Source organism: Arthrobotrys flagrans (genome assembly GCF_004000055.1).
Source record: "Arthrobotrys flagrans strain CBS H-5679 chromosome Unknown unitig_3, whole genome shotgun sequence".
NCBI classification, from domain to species: Eukaryota; Fungi; Ascomycota; class Orbiliomycetes; order Orbiliales; family Orbiliaceae; genus Arthrobotrys; species Arthrobotrys flagrans.
In genome coordinates, this window is record NW_027137547.1 from 3,972,250 (window position 1) to 3,994,426 (window position 22,177).

The following is a 22,177-nucleotide window of genomic DNA, read 5'->3' on the forward strand; positions in this document are numbered from 1 at the left end:
GTAGGACGCTAGCAGTATCAGCACTTGGGTTTGGTAACAACACAAACTTTCGAGAACTGCTAAAGCATCTTCAAACCCCGATACACGGGCAACAGAAATATGCTAAGAATGCCCCAATAAATATATAAATGTACGTATGTTTTACCTATATGTGCCGATTCGCGAGAATCTTTTCGGCAGTCTTAGTGTGGCTGAACTTAGCTTTTCTGTGTAACATGCCTCGAACCAACATTAACGGCTAAAGCAACACATTTGAATTTGGTCTATCGGAGGCGAGCTAGTGCGCCAGACGCCTCCAATGCACTACTATTATACTAGTCTAGCTAATGACACGCCAAAAGCCTGTGAATTTGTGGATTAAATGACCATAGAATGGAAATAAAATGATCAATAGGGACTTTCCAGGAAGGAAACAGAAACAAGAGAAATGGGTAATTTGAAGCCAAGAGCTGACTTCTTGAAGCCGAAAAACCCTATCGATAATGCACATACAATTTAAACGAACGTGGTAAGGAAACATGGGTGGACGGCAGTCTCTGAATGTGGCATAAATTTCCATTTTAGGCATCGATCGGAGTTAATTTGGAGCATGGGAGGGGTGGTCAGGGAGGGTTGCTGTATCCTGGCCCGGGCCGGAATCAGGCCCTTCAGTGGCTGAAGGCGGAGGAGGCGCCGTTGGAGCAGGGGAGCGTGAGTGTTGGTGAGGCTGGTCTGGATGAGGAGAGTTCTGGCTGACGTTTAGAGGGTGAGCTGATAGCCGAGCGGCGATAGTACCGCCGAATGCATGTCAGATGTTTGATAACAAGTTTAGAGCGAGGCAGCCAGCAGATATATCCGATAATTGATATAAAAGTTTAGCATATTATGTAAGGAAAGAGAAACCTACAGGTGTTTGCACTAATATTATCATGGCGCTTGAGGGTGCCGCTGTCGACGATACCGCAGGTCATACTTAAGAGCAGGGTAATTAAGAAACGACCTTTGTACTAGTTTTATATATACACATACAATCCGCAGCGAGATAGTTGCCAACAGCCAAGACTAGACTCGATCTTCTAGGCGCGGAAATAAAGACGTTGGCTTGCAGCTTCTGGGCTTATTATTAGTCTGGAAGACGCCACGAGATGAAGGGCTACCCTCAGACAGTATAACAAGAGGATTTTTTGTATAATATATAATTTTAAAATATTGAACTTTGATTCTCAAAAAAGGGTAGAGGATGCCTTGCCCGTGGTAAAATGGTTTCCGTGAAATCTAAACACCTGGGAGGTTGCTTCATATATATACTGATGATTGTAGGATTAGTTAAACGTATACGAAAGTGCGGTGAAAGGAACGTGGCGGCCCGCAAGATGCAGTTTAGCTCCATAGCTAACACGACAGGAAACCTGCGATCCTGCGAAATGTGCCGTCGCTACGCAAAAATACCAGGTATTACAAAATATAATGCGAAGCCAGCAGGCGCTATTATACACAAAAGAGAAAATAGTCGTCCCTTGCGTGCCGTGAGGATGTTTAACTTACTCTGCAGCGTTTTAGCGTAACAAACTTTCCAAGAGTAGCATTTCATGCGATCTTACGAGCGGTGAGTGATATCGGAAATCGGCATCGGCGTCAAGGTATCAAACACATTTCTGGTCACTCGGCACACCCTCAATCGATCGCGACAAATGGAATCGCATATTTCTTCAAGTTACCCACCCAGTTTCCGCCCGAAACCTGGTGATATCATTCCCTCCAGCGCTCTGAACCTTTTATAGATTATCCCTCATCATTCTAAGATCCCTAGTACAGAGAATATAGCACCCTATAATATTAACTTATTAGGTAAAGTTGCGTGGACAGTAGTCAACCCTTCAATGAACTTTGTTTCACGCGACACTACTAACTGCTTTCGTGATAATCTGTATTACACTGAGTTTATTTTGCTTGAATAGCCAATTGGTTTATCAATAGATGTCCTACCTCGTGTCATCGATGCGTCCTATGCAAGATAGAAATCATGCTAGATCTGATCTAAAAGGTGGTGTGGAGAAGTCGATTCAACCTGGTCAATTTGCCTAATAAAATCGAGCCAGCGACAAACTCTAGCCATTAATTTGTGCTACATATCATTGAACACGCCACTTCAAAGAGAGAGAGAACGGGAAATGTCCTACGATAAGCAATGCAATGATTGGATAGATAACTAGGTATCTATGACGCATTGTCATCCGGTCGTGTGAGTAGCACTTCGCTCGAGCCGTTCCATGCGCAAAGATCTTTCGGAATGGTTCTTTTACGGGCTTGAGATAGTCGTCACGTTGGTGGGCACTGATTTCGAGCGTTCCACACATCGCAGCTAGCTATCTAACTGCTAGCGTGTCCGTGCGGGAACTGCCCGAAGATCCTTAAAGGAACGACTTTTAGATTAATACTATTTGGATTAATTTAATTTTCCTGAAATGTTTACAGTGTTCGGTATGTTATATCCCCGCGTGATACGATACTAGTGCGGTCACTGAACTGACTGAGGGCTTTCCTTTTGTTCTGACCTCCGAACCTGCAATATCTGTGCCCATATATACATACAAAGTGCAAACACTTCCTAATCCTATCCAAAAATATTCACTCGGTAATCGATCGACTTAGAATCTCTGAGTTTTGATCGTCGTCGGCAGCCACCCGCGTGCTATTGTGTATTCTCCGAGGATCTTAAGAGAATCCAGGAATCCTTTCGCCTTAAACAAGCTTCCTAAGATCTTGTTGTTCCCTGAAATAGGAAACGGGTATTAACGAAGTTGTGGGGCTCTGGGGACGAGACTATAGCTAGTTAAGCTTCGTATCTCATCAATAGGAACAACATGACCTCCAAGATTGATAGATATATACATGACTTCGAACAGAAGTTCCAGAGTGCTCATGCGTCGTGAACAGCAAGTTTTATCTCCAAAATTACTAGCTTTGACACGGAGACCGCTCCTTTGCTGGTATTGCACTTGTCTAGTTTCAAACAGCCTCCTACATATACCGGCCTCCATGAACCGTCCACCATTTGCCATGTACCTTGCAGGTAATGTAAGTGTTTACTCTATATACAACTATATCCATCCCCGGGCCGTGTACCAGTGATTTTTGGCATTATTTGACACTAGAGTGCTAAACACTATTGAAGAATTCGGAGGGCCCAAATCATTTCGGCTATGTCAAAATTCAAAGTTTGCTCATGCAGAGTTTGACACCAGTCCGTTTGACACCGCTATGTTTCAACTTTACGCTAGTACTAACTTTGGGACTTAAACTTATTGATCGTGGAATACGTTGGTTCTGATCAGATGCTGAGGCAATCGCTCACAGGGGATCAGGTTAAAACTCGTCACGGATATATAAGCTATTATTCCATTGTAGGGTTTAGAACTGGCTACGAGACCAATTTAGAATACTGTCTGCTTCGATGGAGCGCTGTTAGAGACGCTGCTCTCGCAAAAAAGTCTACATACTTAGATAAGTACTGGAGTAAAGTAACTACATACTTAAGCGCTTGGGTAGGAGTCTAATTGCTCCGTGATTGTTTTCTGAAGTTATTGGAATAGAGAATTTCCTTATTGGGAATCAGGAATTGGAGGAGCGAATAGTGAATTAGATTGATCGATGGATGCTAGTCTACACGAAAATAGGTGGTCCTTAAAACACGATACAGGTTGAGGGAAAGAATGTGAGGGCATCATGTTGTGTTGCGATCACGTGACCGCGATGGGCTGAATTAGGAAGCGTTGTGAAATAAATGCAACAATATCAACACATTAAATTCAATTTATGTTAGGGGTACATTCTAGCCTTGAGACTGTGTCTGCACACAGTCAATCAACCTTATTCACAGCATTGATTCGGGGGTAATAATATAAGACGGTCTAGCAAGTGAGTTTTTGAGGGGGGACCGGAAGCTTAGTGACGTCGTTATCCGGACCGGCGTCTGGTCCTGGAGCCGGCGTTGGAGTTGGCGTCGGAGAGACTTGAGTGTGTTGGTCTAGGCATGGGATGAATGCGTATGCGTTGCCGTTTGGGAAAGAGTCTATGCGCAAAGATAGTTTCCAAATATAAGGGTCAGTATCATATTGAGGGAAAACTTCTGAGTTATACCTTCTTCCTTAGGAGGCTTTAAAGAATAGTTGGAGGGTTGGACAAACGGTTATTCGTATTCGCACCATGGAAGTGCATGAGAGCCTCGTCGCTGAGATTTCCAATACAGCCCATTTTGTAGGTTCGTAGGTGGCTGATTCGAGAGAGGTTTAACCCAGAGGCTTAGAGAATGAATATTAGGTTGATTTAAGGGAGATATTCGTAGTATAAGACCTTTGAAGGGTCGAGTGGCGAAGTCCGATCCTGATATAATTCTCTTTGGGAGAGACGCACTAAAATAGGCCGGTAATCTTTTGTTTAAGGAGAGTCTATCCTCGCAAAGAGGGGGAATGACTTCTAATGACGATATATAATCACAAAACTTCTGACAAGAGAAGGTTAGAGTGAGAGATTGGGGTGCGGAGAGGATCGAAAAACGGTTACTGGAGAGAATGGAATTTATCGGGATGTCAGTCAAAGGACCAACCCCTTTATAGACATTTTCGTCTCTGCCGACGAACTGACAGATAGGCGTAAGAATGGGAACCAAGGGAATGGCTCTTCTAAACTCGCGAAAACTCGTGAGCCTTTTGGAATTTCGGTGAAGCCCGCCGCAAAGGAGGGCGATAGGTTCTACTATAGTCAATCCAATCGGAGGGCGTAAGTCGCTATAACGCTCACGGCCACAAGATCTTAAGATGTCTGGCAAGTACCCTTAGTGCCCGTGGATCCATGGAGCGAGCAATATAGTTACAGAGAAGGACTCAACTCATCTTGATAATGCATCTAAAAAGCCACTCGTTGATATCTCCCTTGGTGGACTTTATGCACGACATCATGCATATAGTCTATATTGGTCACATAATTAGAAAACATGGCCAGTCAGCCTTACCACTATTGCTGCTTTCTAATCATATTCGAGCTGCGTGATCTCGTTTTTTATCCCCTTTCTGCAGACTACGTATTCAGGGGCTCTCTATCCGGTGTTTTGGCTAACGGCCAGTAAAAGTTCAATAGGGATCCCCGGCCCTGGGGTCACGGGGGAGGCCCATCAGGGACCCCCTGTTCTAGAATATATGGATAGGAAGGACGCCCACTTCTCAATCTTAGCACGATTGCGCCATTACGATATATCCAATCATACGCTAAGAGAACCTATAATAGTTTGCATTGAGCGTGGTACCTTATTGTAATCGAAACTCAATTTGAATATATATAAAGTATATATAAGTACAATTTGCTACCGTGGGAGCCGGCTTAAGCCAGAGCCAGATGGGTATCGAACCAACCTGCCCTGACTTAACTTAAGCTGCCATTAACGTATTTCTCCCCGGCGCATCACTAGAAAAGGATGTTTTCGGGGACACGATGCGACAGTCCAAAACTAACTATAATTGTTGATTAAGATGTATCCAAGACGAATTTAGTACATTGTATTGGACGGTATCGTCCTCCGAGCACATAAAAGTCTGAAATAGGAAGTCTTTCATTAGGAGAATACGTAGCCCGGGATGAAACGTGTACTCTCATAACTAGCTTTTCATAAAGGCAAACTTCAGATATTGACTGCACATATCTTGCATTCTGGTGAGCCATAGACACCGGTGGTTACCCTGTGTGTCGTATGCACTTTCGGGGGTAGTGCAAAAGCTAAATCTTCTATACATGTTTCATCTCGTCTATCGCTAGAAGGGGCGTTCAGTGAACCACGTGCCGACTAACGAGACCATCCGAGCTCCATTCTATCACTTACATTACCAAAACCGATTGACGCGAACTTTAATCCGCAAGAATTATATGTAAAAACGCAGAAAGTTTGATATAATTATATCTCATATCCACGTGGAAAGTGTTCGGCCAATCGATGGAGCGGGCACATTTTCGATCATGTTTTTAATATATTAATATATTCTAAATATTACAAAGCCTGCACAGTACATGAATGCAGCCTCACCGATAATCAGCTGGTATGTAGAATTATCATGCTTCGAATATGTTGGGGCCTACAGTGGGCTCATATAAATTTACTAATGTTACTAATACGATCCTACGTAAAAAGAAATTATATTAATATATTTAATCGGTTAAATTATGGTTCCCTATCTAAATAGGTTACACATAGATCCTAACTTCTAGCGGTAGATATGAAGTTTGGAGTTAGATCTAAAAATAAGGATAAGGGTTATAAACCGATCCAATTATATGCCCTGCGCTAAAATCACCATACGATATGGCAACACAACTTAACAGATAACGGGATTTCCCTTCCTCGGGCACTTGACCGGGAACTCGTAGTTTACCCCGGAAGTAGAGCCGTTTCCAAGTTAATACCTTTCCTGCAGCAACATGTAACAGCATTTGAAATTTGATCCGATGGAAAACGAGACTAGCCGGCTAGGCAAGTGGTGACGAGATATCCTGTTGTCAATGGAACATACCGTCCGACTGCGACTGCTGGACAACAAATAGGTTGAACGCGGCTTCATACTACCTGTGACAGACAATGAGCTCTCCGTTATGCCGTTCAGCGCTCATGAGCTTGTTACTGACGTGTATGGGCGGGCACAGACTCGGGCTGCCCTTGTGTCGATCGACATATCCTCCCCAGGACAAAATAAATCTTCAGTCGACAGCTTGGTATATCTAGAATAGCCGGTAATTCCGTATGTCTTTCCAAATCGAGGCTTCTTTGTCGTGCTTATATGCATTGCATTGGAATTTTGCGCCTTTGGAGAAACTCTAGTGAAAGCTGCATGTTCTGACATTAGTTAGGTACCTGAAAGTCCGTGCATCAGGGCTTACTGGTACTCAGACCAATAGATGACCCTAATATCGCATCGGTGACATCCGCTGCCCATCTAAGTGTGAGGCAAGGCTGCTATAGGAGCGAGGAGCTCAATTGACGGCCGGACGCGGCCGGTGCCAATTAGTTACTATTTTTCCGTGCCATCTAGTAAATCATCTTCTGGGGGGGTTAAGGGTTTCGAATTCCACAAGGACCCCCAACCCACACACATTACCCTCCCGTAAACCCCACATAGCTATAGCCGAACTAACCGGGCTTTGAGCAATGAGCTGTCAATCCAAAAGTACCGCAGTTGCGCAGGAGGTTTTAGAAAAAATACAAAATTGCGAAAGTTTAACAGAAATTTTATGAATGAAAAGGATTAGACAGAAGGCCGCGAATTTTGGACTCAATTGCGCAAATAGTGCGACAAATGGATCGAGGAAAACCCATCGTACGATGTTAGGACACCAATACTTATATACCAGGCCTGACATGGATTAGGACGTCGCCATCTCCCGAAATAAATAGAGGGACCAATAATATCATCGGGGGGAGCTGCTATCGCTAAGGGCGAGGGTGTCATCAGCTCCTAAATTCTCAACAGATTCCTCCGGTTTTCGCCTCACAGCCGCATATACGTATTTCCAAATCCGTCAAAGAGCTTTCAGAAAATATTCCGAAAACTGTCCTCCAGAAGTCAATTTCATTAAAGAATGGGGTTGTAAAAAGGGGGGGGTTTTACAGCCTGTTTGGATCGTGTTTAGTTCGGAGTTCTGCAATTGATCGATTAAGCTATCTTGATCCGATAAATTTGTGAAATGAAACGAAGGCTGTTGCTTCCGTGTGATATCACAATTATCTCTAATAGGTTATCTTCAGGGAACATGATTTTCTGCAGTGTGAACTAATGCTAAAGAGCAAGGCTAAGCATACTTTCGATAATTAAGAGAATGTGCTTTAGTTTGCATATACATACATGCATGCATCGCTTTGTGAGGGGTCATGCGATATGGAGATACCAGCCTCGGGACATCTCCGTTTTAGATTCCAAATCTCTAGGCTTCTTAAGATCAAATATAATTGAAGAACTGGAGTAAACTTCATCGAAGAATTGCGAATGACAGCTATAAGAGAGCTCGAGAATAATATATTACCGTCTGTCACGAACTCAATTTCTTCGAAGTCTCAAGTTACACAACATTGTTTACGTGTGTCACTCTAAATCCTATGGAAATTACCTGTCAAGTTCAATGTAACGGTGGTAAAAGAACATCGCAAACAAGGCTCTATGATTTTATTATCATTTGTTGCAGCTGTTGCATATTGCGTCGTGTCGAACTACATAACCGGTCGGCTACAGTCACCTATTGAAATCATGAAATTTAATTGGCCAACCCCGGATCGCTGGCAATTGATCACGACGATGAAATCGAAGCATGTGATTAAGGCCACCTATGCTTTCAGGAACCACCAGTCGCCCCGCATTCAAAAACAGCGGGACTTAAGGGGTAATAAGCCACCATAGCTAGTATTTTCTATCGCATTGGTGGGCTGTCCGCCTTGTTCCTGAATTAAGCCTCCAGCGCATTGCAATGTGTGTGCCTGCACGTGGGCTGCTAACTACCTGCTTCTGAACAACGAGCTAGGAAGCCAGCAAACTCGAGGACAGAGCGCTGGAGAGAGCCACCATGTATGTATTAATTGCATATATGCATGCGTGTCCGTCCGGGGATACTCCACCCAAAATATCGGCTGTCCATAACGTCTGCTTGCCCTCCACCTGTCCCGGCCAATCGTAGCAACCAAATATTCAAATAACAACTCGTCATAAAATATTAGAGGAAAATTCCGTCCGGAAAACTTTCTGGGAAATAATTGCCTTCCAAGCACAGCTTTTTTCGAAAGTTTTCCCATGTGAATATTCATATTATTGATTAGGGGTGCTCTCCTGCAGCTGGTCATAAGTATACCCTTGTATATCATATCCTACGGAAGATACCATCCGCTTGAAATGTTGAGGACGGCGATTAGAAGCGACCACCACCAATATACGTATACTTCTCAGGATATACCAGGTCACGAACACCGAACTCTTCTCTCCTGCCTTTCGATCCTAATCCTTCACTCTATACACCCTTGAAAGATGAAGATCCTTCACCAAAACCCCGATCAATTGACGAGTGGGTCCGCTGTATTTCGTCCCAATCGGCTACTTTTCACTGTTGTCCTAATGATATCAGCCGGCCCCCAAACTAAAATCCTCCTGGATGAGATAAACTAGAGGCCATCGACGCAAGTCCTAGTCGACTCTATGATCATATGACACTTTTCACACGAGATCCCCTAATCCTTCACCGATGCGCATGCAAAGCACAGCACTTAATGAAGTCCGATGACTTGACAATTATTCCGTAAACAAGCCGCTTGTTCTGTGGCAGGCTCGACAGCTTTATCTCATGACCCGCGTAGGAGATCCATTTCGGACTGATATCTGCTTTGATTTTCGTCAAACGTCCGAGTAGTTTTGTTTATCTAGCTGGAGCCAACTAGTTGAAATATAATAATGAATTGACATGAAGTAATCCAAGCTTGTAAGGAAGTTCCATATTCAACTTCGTGGAGGCTGGTATGTGAGACCAGCTATACCCCCAATAGATCAGATTATTCAATCACATCCCTTCGAGTCTCGGAACTCGTTATCATAGACCGAGATTCAGCGGTTTCAGAAACGACTTAAGGCCGATTACGATTCTGCGAAACAGATTCCAAATTTCATGATGACCGTAGCAAGTCATATGAATTATGTGATATATCATAACTACTCTCGAGATTGGCTGTATCCTTCGCTGTAGCTATAGCAGAACTTTAGTTTAGGATATAGACTGTCTCAGCAAATATATCTCTTCTCCCCTGCGCGGCCCATTCTTTGGATATTTTTCATAAAAAGAATAATTTAATTAAATTTCCGAAATTCACGATTTTTCGAATTCATTGAGCGGCCGATATCTCTTTATTTGTAACACCCAGATCCAAAGTCGATCAAATCCGTCTAATTAAGCGTATCTCAACCACAGTCACATACAAAGTGTGATACTTCGAAGCTTCGTGGGAGGTTGGTTGGCGAGACTAGCACGGTTTCATTTCCTCTGATCTAAGAACCGCCAATCACAGCGCCCACCGATACGATATAATAGTATCATCAACTCATAACACCATGGCACCCACACAGCGTTGTCCGCAGGCGGGGGAAATTACAACTGGAATGAATTAATTGATCACAGCCACTTCTTAGATTCGAAGCTGGTATACGATACTAGATCAATATACTTCCATATGTCGATCTACGTACCTAGGTAAATATCTGATCAGAGGCTGATTCGCCGTTCTAGAGAAATTAAAACCCTCAGTTTTCCCTACAGTCTTATTTCGTAAACCAAATGTAGCCTCGAGTCCAGAACTGAATGGTACTGCGAAATATCCATAGTTAGGTATGCACACGTCTACGCCCCCTCATCCATCGGAGTATAAGTTACGATATCTAGATATCTCAGGTTTCAATCTCCTCCTTCCCACACCACCATTCGGATCATTCTACGTCTATGACATCCAGAATTATACATTCTTATTTACCGCTCTCCACCCCTCTATTTCTAGCAATATCACCTATTATATCTTAATATCCCACATCTATAGTATCCACAATTAAACCCATAGCCCTCCACATTTTCATATATAAGAATATAACTTGCGATGTCAAGATATCTAAGACTTCTATACCCCCCACCACGATTCATATCATGCCATATGATATAATACCATATTATACCCGTGGCACCCTACACCTCCTCCTCTACCGCAACATATCTAATACCGATAATAATCGAATACTATTAATATCTCCAAATAGGTATATACCTAAGTACCTAAGTGGCGTTTCTCCGTCATCGTTATCATAGCTTCATTGCACATTTCCCTTATCATAAAAGAAAATATCCAGACAGACAGGACAAATACCCTCCATGCAGCGTACTCATGCGTAACTAACATCAACTCCACCAACAGTGTACACCTCGCAATTGGACTACTTTTTTTCTCTCGTTAACCTGCAATCGAAACTTCGACGCCAGGAAGAAAAAAAAAAAGAACTTTTCCCGAAATAATCATCAAAACAAAAAAAGCAATTGAACAAAAGGTGAACTCTCAAAAAGCACAAAGTAACCACCGCTGGATAATTAAAAGAACAAACCACCCCCTCGCTAGCGTATCGCGCACTTATTGAATTCATGGTCAAATACACCCCCGACTTAAAAGACTCCAATAAAGAAAAAGGAAAAAAAAAAAAAAAAAGTAATTCAATTCCACTTTACCACATCCCCATGAGTCGTTACTCCCCAGCAACCCATCCTCCTAATTGTAAAAATTGTATTCTCCCCCCACCAGTAGCGCATAACGCATCAAACTTCAGGGCGAAGTAGTAAGCCGCAATGTGTAGAACAAGTAATATCACGGTCGTGACTAAGAATGGACTAGCTCCCCGAGGTGGAATCGTTAGCGTAACCGATCTCCCGGTAAAAAATCCTGTGGGGTTTGAGGCGGGGTTTATCGATTGTCCCTGGAGGCCAAGATTGAGCAAAGAGGGGTAGTATATAAACTACCCCTCATTCCCTCATCTGGTGCTTCAAGGCTTTATAGATCCGCTGCCCAAAACCACCGTAGGAAACCATACATACCCGAATAAATCTACTAAAGCCAACATCAATAGTGAATTAAACACCCACGGATTCGGTGTAACCGGCGAGCACCTTCCCATCACCGAAAATACCTATCCGTATTCAAAGATCCCTTTGTCAGCGCTCTTCCTTCCACCGCTGTTTAAAGTAATCCAAAAACTTACCTTCCCAAAAAATACCAAAACCTTCACCGCCAACCAAACCTGCGGCATAACCCTAACCCACCAAACAGTCCCTCTGCTAGCCCCACCAACCATCGCCGACGCCGTCAACGCCGGAATTTTGATCTCCTTACCAGTCGTCATAACCATACTCCTCCCTACCCTCCCCATCTCAATCCCAACTCCAAAGTCTTCGGTGTTCGAATATTCATCCACATCGTCGTCATCATCGTCCTCATCCGAAAGATGCGGCTTTTCGGGTAGTGCACGAGGTGAAGCATCGCCTTTAGGTCTTAATATCAAACTCGAGCTTAGAGTTCTAACCGGCACCAATGGTCCCTCTACCTCTGATGAAGAACCGCTGGAATCATTGCTAACCCCCACCTGTGGAGTCCTGACCCGAGTTTCTAGGGGTCCTCCGAACGTCTCACCGGGATTTGTGGTTCCATTATGCGATGAACCGGGGCTACTCGTGGAAACTGGCTCGGGGAGGTTAAATTGATTGGTGATCTCTCGAAGTTTTGATGATTTACGAGTATGTGTCTTTCCGGAGAGAGGGCCGTTTCTAGCGCGTGTTATTGAGTTGGAAGGGTTGATGACTGGTGTGTTTGGGCCGCTTGGGACTGGTGAGATCCTGTGGAAGCGGCCGTCATCTGCGAGAGTTAGATTTGGTGATTTCGGGGAGACGGGTGTCCGCTGCATCTATAAATCAGTAAAAAGCACTCCCAAAGTATATTCGCCATAATAGCAAAGATTGGTATAATCTGGGAATATAATATAAAAAAGGTATACCCTGGAGACCCCATCCTCTGCAAGCCCGAATTCGCCTCTAAGGCCACCCAAAATATCCGCTGCGCTCGGTCTCTTCGCCGGTTCAACACTCAACAACCGTCTTAAACTCCTAAATAGTTTTTCGGGAATATCCACCCGACTGTTCCTATACTTATCGTAGGGTGTACTTCCATATCCCTGCCAACCCGAAATCTCTTCTCTGAGTTTATCAATCTCCTCATTTTCTTCATTTTCTTCATCGCTGTTGATGTACGGCAGTTTCGCGAAGCACATAAAGTGCAGTATCATACCGAGGGAGAAGATATCCGATTTTGTCGAAAAGTTTCCGAGTTCACCGTTTGGTCCGACTGCAACAGATAAACACACCAACCCGGGGAGACCGGGAAGGGGTAAAAGAAGTTAAGCTCATGTAGTCTTTTTTTAAATACTTCTAATGGTTTTCACGACTTGCAGTCGCAATCCACTCAAGTGGTGATTGCAATCGAAGCGTGAGGAGTAAAGTAATCACCTCGACGTAGCACCTCCGGTGCACAATATGATATTGTTCCTGTTGCCCCCGTAGATCTTCTTGTCGCATCTTCACGTTGCACTTCGCCAAAGTCGCTGACAAGGACTCTTAACTCCGAGCCCGGGATGCCGGTATCATGTAATAGACAATTCGAAGGCTTAAGATCTCTATGGATAAAGCCGTTGGAGTGGAGGTGACTCAAACCGGCCGCAACATCTCTAAAGAAAGAGATTACCTGGTCTAACGGAAGACGCTTCGGGGACGACGAATCAGAGGTATTACCGGGAGACCGCCCGTTCTTAGAGAGCCGGCGCATGCGTAGTTGGGCTTTGATTTGGTCATTTGTTATGGTGGACTTCTTTTCGTAGACGTAGTTTTGGAGGTCGCCGGAGTTGCAGTACTGGGATTTGTCAGTAGGGTAGAGTCTATCGACGATAGATCAGGCATACCTGTTGGAGGATGAAGGCGCATGGGACGCTTGGGCCGAAGTCTTCGATAGTCAGCCACTATAAACCAAAAACTCTAAGGATAACTAGTCTTGTATACCAGTCTCCCCGGTGGGAACGAAAACCATGTGACTGAAAAAACGTACTCGATATTTGCATATCTTCCAACCAAGCATGCCTATAAGATACCAGGTTCTGATGCGACAGCTGCTGTAACAACTGCACCTCCTGCAATACCTTCGCAAGCCATTCATGATCGTCGCCTTCACCACAGCCACCATTAACCTCCTTCTACACCCTAAATACCAACTCCAACAAAACCAATAGTATATATTGCTTACCAACCGGCACCCTCTTGCACGCAAACAACCCCAGATTAACACCATCAAGAACATGCCTAACCAACAACACCACACCCTTCCCTCCCTTCCCCAACTCCTTCTCCTTCACAAAAAACTGATTAAAATACCCAGGACTAAACGCTGAGCTCGAGATTCCATGTGTACTCGAACTCCCAGACCTTCCGTACCTCTCTCTCGCCGCTGTAGTAGTGCTCCTTCCATCTTCGATAGGGCTTGGCGGGGTATTCGCCCCACCAGTAGTAGCAGCCCCAACAAGACCCGGTATCCTCCGTCTCGGAGATCCAGGCGGCGAAAGATGTGAATTCGCAGTATTACTATCAGGTAACAACCGTGCGCTCAGGATTCGGAAGTATTCAGGTGTTATAAACCCAGCTGTATCGTCAGAGGGAGTTGCGCCAACGCTGCCGCCCGAGGAACCATGGTCTCGACGATGAGCATGCGCAGAGGCGGCGGAATCGCGACGAATCTCTTCGGCAAGGTCTTCGGAGATGGTTTGCTGACAGTACGGACATGTCGGGCTGCGAAGAGTGGGAGAGTCGTGGGGTATTATTGGTGGGGATGTGGAGCGAAGCGCTAGTTGACGGGACTGGTGGTCGTAGACGACGAGGGAGTTTTCGTGCCGACTGTTATATATTTTATTAGGCTTTATTAGTTGAAATGGAAATTTTAATACGAGATGGTGGGAGAGGATGGAGATGTGGTGGAGCTTGATTGGTGGGATGCACGATGTCGATGTCATGTAGGCAGGTACTTACAGCACGACACTGTAGCTATCGCCGCGGTACGGCACGATGCTGTCCATCGCGGACGGGATGCAGCTATGCAGCTAAGCTATGCGTGAGCGAATAAAACGAGCAAATGCTGGGATAGTTAGTAGGGAGTAGATGATATTGATAAGAAGAAAGTAGTTTAGGGATAAATGAGAGCTACCCTTTGAAGGCGGTTGGAAGAAGACGAAGGCGAAAAAGTTGGTTGTCATTATTCTGGTTGGAGCATTCTTTAGTCATATACAAATACAGATGACCTTGCGGTGTGCGCAAACCAGCCAGCCAATAACTCGGTCACAAAAAAAAAAACCAAATAAAAAAATTACCTATTCAATGCTGGCTAAAACCGCCGTACGGGATGATCAAGGAGAAAGACGGGAAAAGAAAGGCACGCCGGATTCATCAGGTTATGTGAGATTGTGTCACCGATAATGGCAGGGAGGAGGGTGTCGTGATATCTCTTGGTGGTACGGTAAACGCACAGATTCAAAAGAGGGAGTTCTTCTCGAGAGAGTCCTCGAGGGTAGTATACTTGGTACTAGATCTGATCAAAGTGTCGATATAATGTCAACTATATGCATGCATGCAGAAACGCCGTCCGTCCTGGAACCGAATCCATCATATCATGTCTTTGCTCCGAATGCCCTTCCTGTCCAATTAACAATACTCCCTTCCCAATACCCCTCGAATGTTAAAAAAAATAAAAATTGAACGAAACACCGTATGACATCCAAAAAGGAATACAACATATACTCAAAAGACCGTCAAAGTGCATACGGCTCGATTCTTTAAGACTTCGAATATCAAATTCGGGAATCCGTAGAGCTCTGCACCACTTGCATTAGTTTCATTCTTTTTAAAGAAAAACGTGGAAGAAGAAAAATATCAGGAGACACCGGTGTGATACTGACCTGTATTGCTGAACGTGTCCCCATTACCCCTGAGTTGCGAATCGCCATCCTCGAACCCACCGAGCAGTTCGATACTACTGCTGGGACTATCGCTTGCTCGATCGAGTAGCATGGGTTTCGGCGCAACGCCCCATTTCTCCCTCAATCTCCCCGCGATATCATCGAACGTCATTTCACTGGTCAACGGATCTTTGTAAGACGGCGTATCCAAGTACTCCAATGTCCACCTTGCGCGTCTGTATCTTTGGAAGTCATAGCTGCCGGGGATGTTCCCGTGCAAGATTAGTTTCGTGGCGAGATGCCCGGTAGCGGGAGAAGAAGAGGAAGAAGTGGAGATGAAGATGTCGAAACCGTGGTTGAAGTAGTTGTAGAAGTAATCCGAGGAAGCAGATACACCCCGAGCGTCCGTCCCATCGTCGTCCTCCTCGTCACCATCCGTTTGCTGGTCCTCCGACGTATCATCGGTATAGTCCGAGGTGTAATGATGCTCCGTCCTCTGTCCCATCCCTGAAGAAGTCCTATGGATGGATAACCTGTGGTCGTTTTTCCTGTATATGGAACCGGGTGGCCCTAGCTCGGCGAGTAAATCCTGGGCGGTGGTGGAGTTTAACGTGATGAAGAAGGGATTGTTATGCCTCCGTACAAGCTCAATCCTCGACTCGGAGTGGATCCTGACCAACTCGATTTCGTCGTTGGCGGTGGATAGTCTGGCGGAATTGGCATTCACCAGCGGTGACCTCGGAGTGGTTACCTGGCGGGTGAATAACTCATTACGTGCTTCGGCCCAGGAGGAACCGGCGTAGATGGCCATGCTGACCGCAGGCGAAGCGTTCGAGGAGGATAGGAGGGATACAAAGTCGACCTTGTCGTCCCATTTGTACCGTTCTATGGGAAACGAGAAGGCGATACCGGGATACGATAGGACGTATGTTTCCTGGTCCGGGAGATACTCGCCGGGGAATGTAGGACCGAAGAGCTTGTGGTAGATGGATCGGAAGCTCGGAGGGTTTCCATCGGCGCGGACGAGCTCACCGCCATTGTAAGACAGTCTTGACTTATGGAAGTCTAAGATCTCTATGAGCCGTAGCCTTTGGTCCGAACCGTCGAATCTAAGTCTGATTCCATTTGTGTCCAAGGATACAGCGATTGTCGAGGCCAAAGGGTTGGAGGCATCGTATGTGATGTTCATAGACGGGTAGACGAGAGGATTGGAGCGAAGTTTCGACAAGACATCGTAGAGCGACGACCCGAGGCCTATCCGGTTTAACGATCATCCTTTATCAGCACTCTTCCATAGATCTACTGAAGTATGCGAGTATCAATATGGAGTACATACTGAGAATACCGAGGCCCTTGCCGGGGTGGATGGTAGCGATGCCTCCGACCGCCGTCGCCATTATAATACTCTCTTGAGCTCTCCTTCAAGCTTTAATACAATAGAACCGTCTGTTTTCGATCCGAAACTAGTAGCGAACAATGCAACGATTGATAGATATTCGGAGATACCGAGTGATGATAGCCTCCATGGAGAGCTCCCTGTGGAATACAAGCTGAGAAGGGAGTCAATATAGCTCTCTTGATGGGGAATGAAGTCAGTTGATACGATTGGGCTGCCGGCTGACGTATGGCACGCACGCAAAACCACAAGCTGTGCCTGTACTCGGCCAGCCACTTTTGGTCGGGAAGTCGTCGTCGTCCCGAACGAACGAACGAATGCGAACGAGCATATGAACGGACGGACGAATGAATGAATGTTTAACTGCATTTACTACTAACTGACAAGTATTTTCTATATATCTTGGGTCTCGAGTAGAAGAGAAGAGAAAAAGGTGTTGTCGCAGCTGACTTGTTCTTGTTGTGCCTTCTCGTTCCATCATCACATCACTACCGGTCCTTCTTCCCCCCAACCATCATCCACATCCACTGTCCATCTACCATCTGTCAACCCCCATCTACTACCGCCCGCTATCACCATCACCGAAGATCCCCGACAAATCATCACCGCTACCCCCCACCGTCAGTCATCATGGCTCAACCTCGTGCCTCAAGCTCGTCGGCCAATACTCGCTTTGCCCAATTCAAATTAGTCTTGCTAGGTGTGTTGTCCTCGTCCTATGTATCTATCCCAAAGCCACTCTACTGACCCTGCCCAGGTGAATCCGCTGTCGGAAAGGTTGGTTCCGTACCCGGTACTTTGATAACCAAAAACACTGGTGACTTATTGTCTATCTCGAATAGAGCTCGTTAGTCTTGAGATTCGTCAAGGTACTATAGTCTGTCCGTTCCATACCCTGTGGCTGGTGGTGATGCTAACCGGATGCTTCAGGATCAATTCGATGACTACCGAGAATCCACCATCGGTGCCGCCTTCCTCACCCAGACAATCGCTCTCGACGAGAACACCACCGTCAAGTTCGAGATATGGTATTTTTCCCTCGCTGTCATGTCCGATATCCTCTGCTCTTGTGACCTAACAGACACCCACAGGGACACCGCCGGCCAGGAACGATACAAGTCGCTGGCCCCTATGTACTATAGAAACGCAAACTGCGCCGTTGTAGTGTATGATATTACGCAGGCCGTACGTCACCCTTCTGCTTCAATATGCTACCATTCCGTGGAAAAAATGTCTAATTTATTTTAACCATGCAGGCTTCGCTGGACAAGGCAAAGGCATGGGTGAAGGAGCTCCAGCGACAGGCCAACGAATCCATCGTCATCGCCCTCGCCGGCAACAAGCTCGACTTGGTCACCGCCAACCCCTCCAAACGTGCCATCGAAACCGCCGACGCCGAAGCATATGCCAAGGAAGCCGGTCTCCTCTTCCTCGAGACATCCGCCAAGACTGCTGAGAATGTTAAGGAGCTATTTACCGCCATCGCCAGGAAGCTGCCGACGGACCAGGCCGGTCCCCGACGAGGCCCGGCTGGCCTCAGAGGCGGTGTGGATATGAACAGGACGCCTCAAACTGCCAACCTAAACGGCCAGGGCTGCGCTTGTTAAACGGGGAGAGACCAAGCGGAAAGACCGAAAACCCGGGAGAACGAGAGAAACACAAAAGATTGGATATCCGTACGGTTTTTTCTTCATGGAGAATTCTACTATTTTGGTTCTACGCACGCACGCACACAAAGTCATTCGCTTTTAGAGGATGGGAATCCAGGCTTGAGCCCCTGTTGGCTTCCCACCAGGTCATCGCGCTTTTTTCTCAAATGACTTAATTGCCCATCCGGGCGTCGTCTCTCCCACATATATTAATAACATCGATAATGGGATATCCGGCTCACCCCCCAAAGCTTTCTATCCCCTTCCTCGTCTTCTAATTTTGTCATGCTGGTGTTTAAAGGTCGTCGTTCTATAGGATTTGGAATTCGAGCTGCAGTTCTTTTTTTTTTTTCTTTTTTTTTTTTCTCTCATTTTTTGTGTGTTTCTAGTATTCAATTAGTTTACTCTCCATCTTCCCCTTCTCACAGGTTTCTTTTTCTCCATGTTTGAAACGGTTTATTGATGATAGCCCGAAGGAACGAACTGTACGGAGGGAACAGGACGAGGGGAACTTGATGAGAAACGGAGTCGGGTAGAGGAACTTAGAACTCTCGGTGGTAGCTAGCGGTGGTATAGATGATGCTTTTGAGAGTTTTTTCCCCTTCCGTATCATGCTACGCTGCTCTGTTCCCCGTTTTTGTTATCTTCGGATTTATTACCCTTGGCCTGAAGTCTTAATATGTGCATGTCACGTCTTTCCTTTTTCTCCGGCTTCTTCTTCTATGATCGATATTAGTATGAGCCCGCCCGAACGTTCTTGAATCCGTTATGTCTGGTTCTTGATATGATATCTATGTCTGAGAATTTTGTATTTTAACGGAATATAGATTTTCAACTTTTCAACCATATCCATCCATCTAAAATTATAAATACAACTTGCGGTTGATGATGACGGTAGTCTCGTGAGGTCTATATAAAATGACGTTTTCATGGTCGTCGGCAAAGTCACTTTTCTGTTCGGCATTCGTCCCCCTTGCAATTGCCAAAAAACAAGCTGCTGAAAATTATCCCTCAAAACCAAAAAAAAAACCACCCGAACGACCGACATCCTTCCATCCCGAACACCCCTCCACTCCCACCCTCTCTGCTTTACCCCCCATAGTCATCACGAAATACTACTCCAATTGGCACGTCTACGGCTCCTTACGCAGTCGAGCCTATAGCCAGGAGTCATCTCTATCCGACGTTGTATATATTACACCCGACCGGTCGGATACTTGTCTCACGATGCTGCGGCGGGCAGCGGTTAGGCCGTTACGGAATGCTTTGACGGTACGGACGCGGGTAGCGCCGGCGCCGGTGGGATGTCAGTTGGCTCATCTACAGGTATCTATCGCTCTCTTTGCGGCGATAAAAGAGCATTCAATTGGCCGTCTCGGTCGCTTTTGACGTCCGATATAAACGTCCAGACACGCTAACCGTTGACATCTAAACGCCAGCGACGCTTCCTCGCCGATAAAAAACCCACCACCACCACTCCAAACCCCGCCGTCCTCCCCGGCAGCTCATCAGCTGTCAAAGACGCGCCTCCGGTCCCCAAACTCGAAACCCCAGTTACACCATCTCTAACCCCATCACCGGAAGCCCAAATCCCATTAACTCCAGACCCAGCTGCAATCCCCACCAGCACCCCTCCAGCACCACCAAAACAAACCCACCGCCTCCGTAATACCTTCCTAACCCTCGTCTCCCTCACGCTGCTAACCTACGCCGGCGGCGTCTACTTCTCCCTCCAGAACGACAACTTCCACGACTTCTTCACCGAATACATCCCCTTCGGCGAAACCCTAGTCCTCGAAATCCAAGATCGTCAATTCCGTTCAAGGTTCCCACATGCGCATCCGGGTACCATCCCGAATCCACCGAATTACGCATCAGTAACTATTCCAAAACGTAGCGGAGCAACATGGAAACTCAGCGAGAAGGAGGATCCGAACAAAGCCCAATTGGATAGAGATGGGCCTTATAAGAGTTCCAAGAAGGCGGAGGAAGGTGTGAAGGCGGTTCATCCGGATACTGCTGCTGCTGTTACCGTTATTTCCGAAAAGGATACCCCGGACCCGAAGTCTGCGGGAAATCATCTGGATAGTTCGAAGAAGAAGACCGGAACATCTTCACTCGGTTCTACCGCCTCGGCTATCCCACCGGCGCCTGTCGAACACCACGATCCGATAATGCACGACCTCGTTAAGATCATAAACTCCGTTATCGAAGTCATCAACGCCTCCGACGCCAAAAAACACTTTGACGATGCGATCATTTCCGCGAAGGAGGAAGTTGAGAACGTAAACGAAAAGATTCAAGAACTCAAAGCCACAGCTCAGGCATCGGTTTCCGGGCTCGATTCCTCGGAAGTTTCCGAAAAACTCAAGGAACAAGAGATCGAGTTTACCAAAGTCGCCAGCGGAATCGTACAAACCATGGAAGGACAACTAGCACAGGTTGAAAACAAATGGCGGGAAGAATTCGAAAGGGAGCGAGACCGTCTTGCCGAAAGTTACAAGCTAAAACTGGAAACCGAACTCAAACGCTCCGACGACTTGTCCGAAGCTCGCCTTAAAAACGAACTCCTCGAACAAGCATTAAAGCTCAAACGCCAATGGGTCGCAGAACTAAAGGACCGCGTTGAAAAAGAACGAGACGGCCGACTCGGAAAACTCAAGCAATTGGCCGAAGAAGTCGAAAAACTCGGCGAGGTCGCAGGGACGTGGACCGAAACCCTCGATGAGAACCTGAGAACCCAAAAGATGCATATCGCTTTGGAAGCCGTCAAGGCTTCGGTCAATAACCCCGACCAACCCCGTCCGTTCGTTAGAGAACTGGCAGCGTTGAAGGAAGTCTCAACGGAAGACGAGGTTGTAAAAGCAGCGATCGCATCCATAAACCCTATTGCATACCAAAAAGGAGTTTCTTCACCAGCGCAGATAATAGACCGATTCAGACGTGTGGCCGTCGAAGTCCGAAAAGCGAGTTTGGTACCCGAGGGGGCCGGTGTGTTCGGACACGCATCGAGTTGGTTGGCCAGCAAGCTGCTGTTCACGAAGACCGGGTTGGCGACCAGCGAGGACGTTGAGGCCATATTGGCCAGAACGGAGACGTATTTGCAGGAAGGAGAGTTGGACAAGGCGGCCAGGGAGATGAATCAGTTGAAGGGGTGGGCGAAGACGTTGGCGGGGGATTGGTTGAAGGATGTTAGGGTGTTGTTGGAGGTCAGGCAGGCGGTCGATGTGAGTATTTCTTTCCCCATTACTCGATGGTTATTATATTCCCCGGGATATTATCGAAGGGTAGATGCTAACGGGTTCGGGGATAGGTTATTGCGGCTCAAGCGCGTCTACAGAGTCTCAGGAGGGAATAGATTGGGGGTCTCCAAGTCAAGGCTAGACCGGATACAATAGAATTCACTCCCTTTACGTTTGCATAAGGGAGAAAAAAAAGTATTCATGATTGTATTACCCTCTTTTATTTTCTTTAATGTGTATTTGATGAAGCCCTTTGTTAGGGATTCTATATATTTTTCGACGCCTTGATTCATGTGTTCATATTTGATATCTCACTTGCACATATTC

General features: G+C 46.1%; 5 protein-coding genes across 5 annotated transcripts; 2 read left to right on the forward strand and 3 right to left on the reverse strand.

Moving 5' to 3' along the window:
* Positions 1-6,585: 6,585 nt before the first annotated feature.
* DFL_002525 (uncharacterized protein) lies at positions 6,586-7,137 on the reverse strand (the record flags this gene model as incomplete). Its single annotated transcript, XM_067631324.1, has 4 exons — positions 6,586-6,589; positions 6,649-6,847; positions 6,901-6,976; positions 7,114-7,137. 4 exons carry the CDS (start codon positions 7,135-7,137, stop codon positions 6,586-6,588), a joined length of 303 nt encoding a protein of 100 aa, XP_067493880.1.
* A 4,133-nt stretch (positions 7,138-11,270) lies between these two features.
* DFL_002526 (uncharacterized protein) lies at positions 11,271-14,687 on the reverse strand (the record flags this gene model as incomplete). Its single annotated transcript, XM_067631325.1, has 9 exons — positions 11,271-11,412; positions 11,617-11,708; positions 11,781-12,473; positions 12,570-12,916; positions 13,078-13,477; positions 13,527-13,583; positions 13,713-13,786; positions 13,865-14,508; positions 14,641-14,687. 9 exons carry the CDS (start codon positions 14,685-14,687, stop codon positions 11,271-11,273), a joined length of 2,496 nt encoding a protein of 831 aa, XP_067493881.1.
* A 718-nt stretch (positions 14,688-15,405) lies between these two features.
* DFL_002527 (uncharacterized protein) lies at positions 15,406-16,960 on the reverse strand (the record flags this gene model as incomplete). Its single annotated transcript, XM_067631326.1, has 3 exons — positions 15,406-15,479; positions 15,564-16,817; positions 16,900-16,960. 3 exons carry the CDS (start codon positions 16,958-16,960, stop codon positions 15,406-15,408), a joined length of 1,389 nt encoding a protein of 462 aa, XP_067493882.1.
* A 629-nt stretch (positions 16,961-17,589) lies between these two features.
* DFL_002528 (uncharacterized protein) lies at positions 17,590-18,566 on the forward strand (the record flags this gene model as incomplete). Its single annotated transcript, XM_067631327.1, has 6 exons — positions 17,590-17,659; positions 17,717-17,736; positions 17,802-17,828; positions 17,890-17,987; positions 18,051-18,144; positions 18,216-18,566. The coding sequence occupies 6 exons, from the start codon at positions 17,590-17,592 to the stop codon at positions 18,564-18,566; spliced, it is 660 nt and encodes a 219-aa protein (XP_067493883.1).
* Positions 18,567-19,835: 1,269 nt separating this feature from the next.
* Positions 19,836-21,966, forward strand: DFL_002529 (uncharacterized protein; the record flags this gene model as incomplete). Its single annotated transcript, XM_067631328.1, has 3 exons — positions 19,836-19,934; positions 20,048-21,835; positions 21,922-21,966. 3 exons carry the CDS (start codon positions 19,836-19,838, stop codon positions 21,964-21,966), a joined length of 1,932 nt encoding a protein of 643 aa, XP_067493884.1.
* Positions 21,967-22,177: the final 211 nt, after the last annotated feature.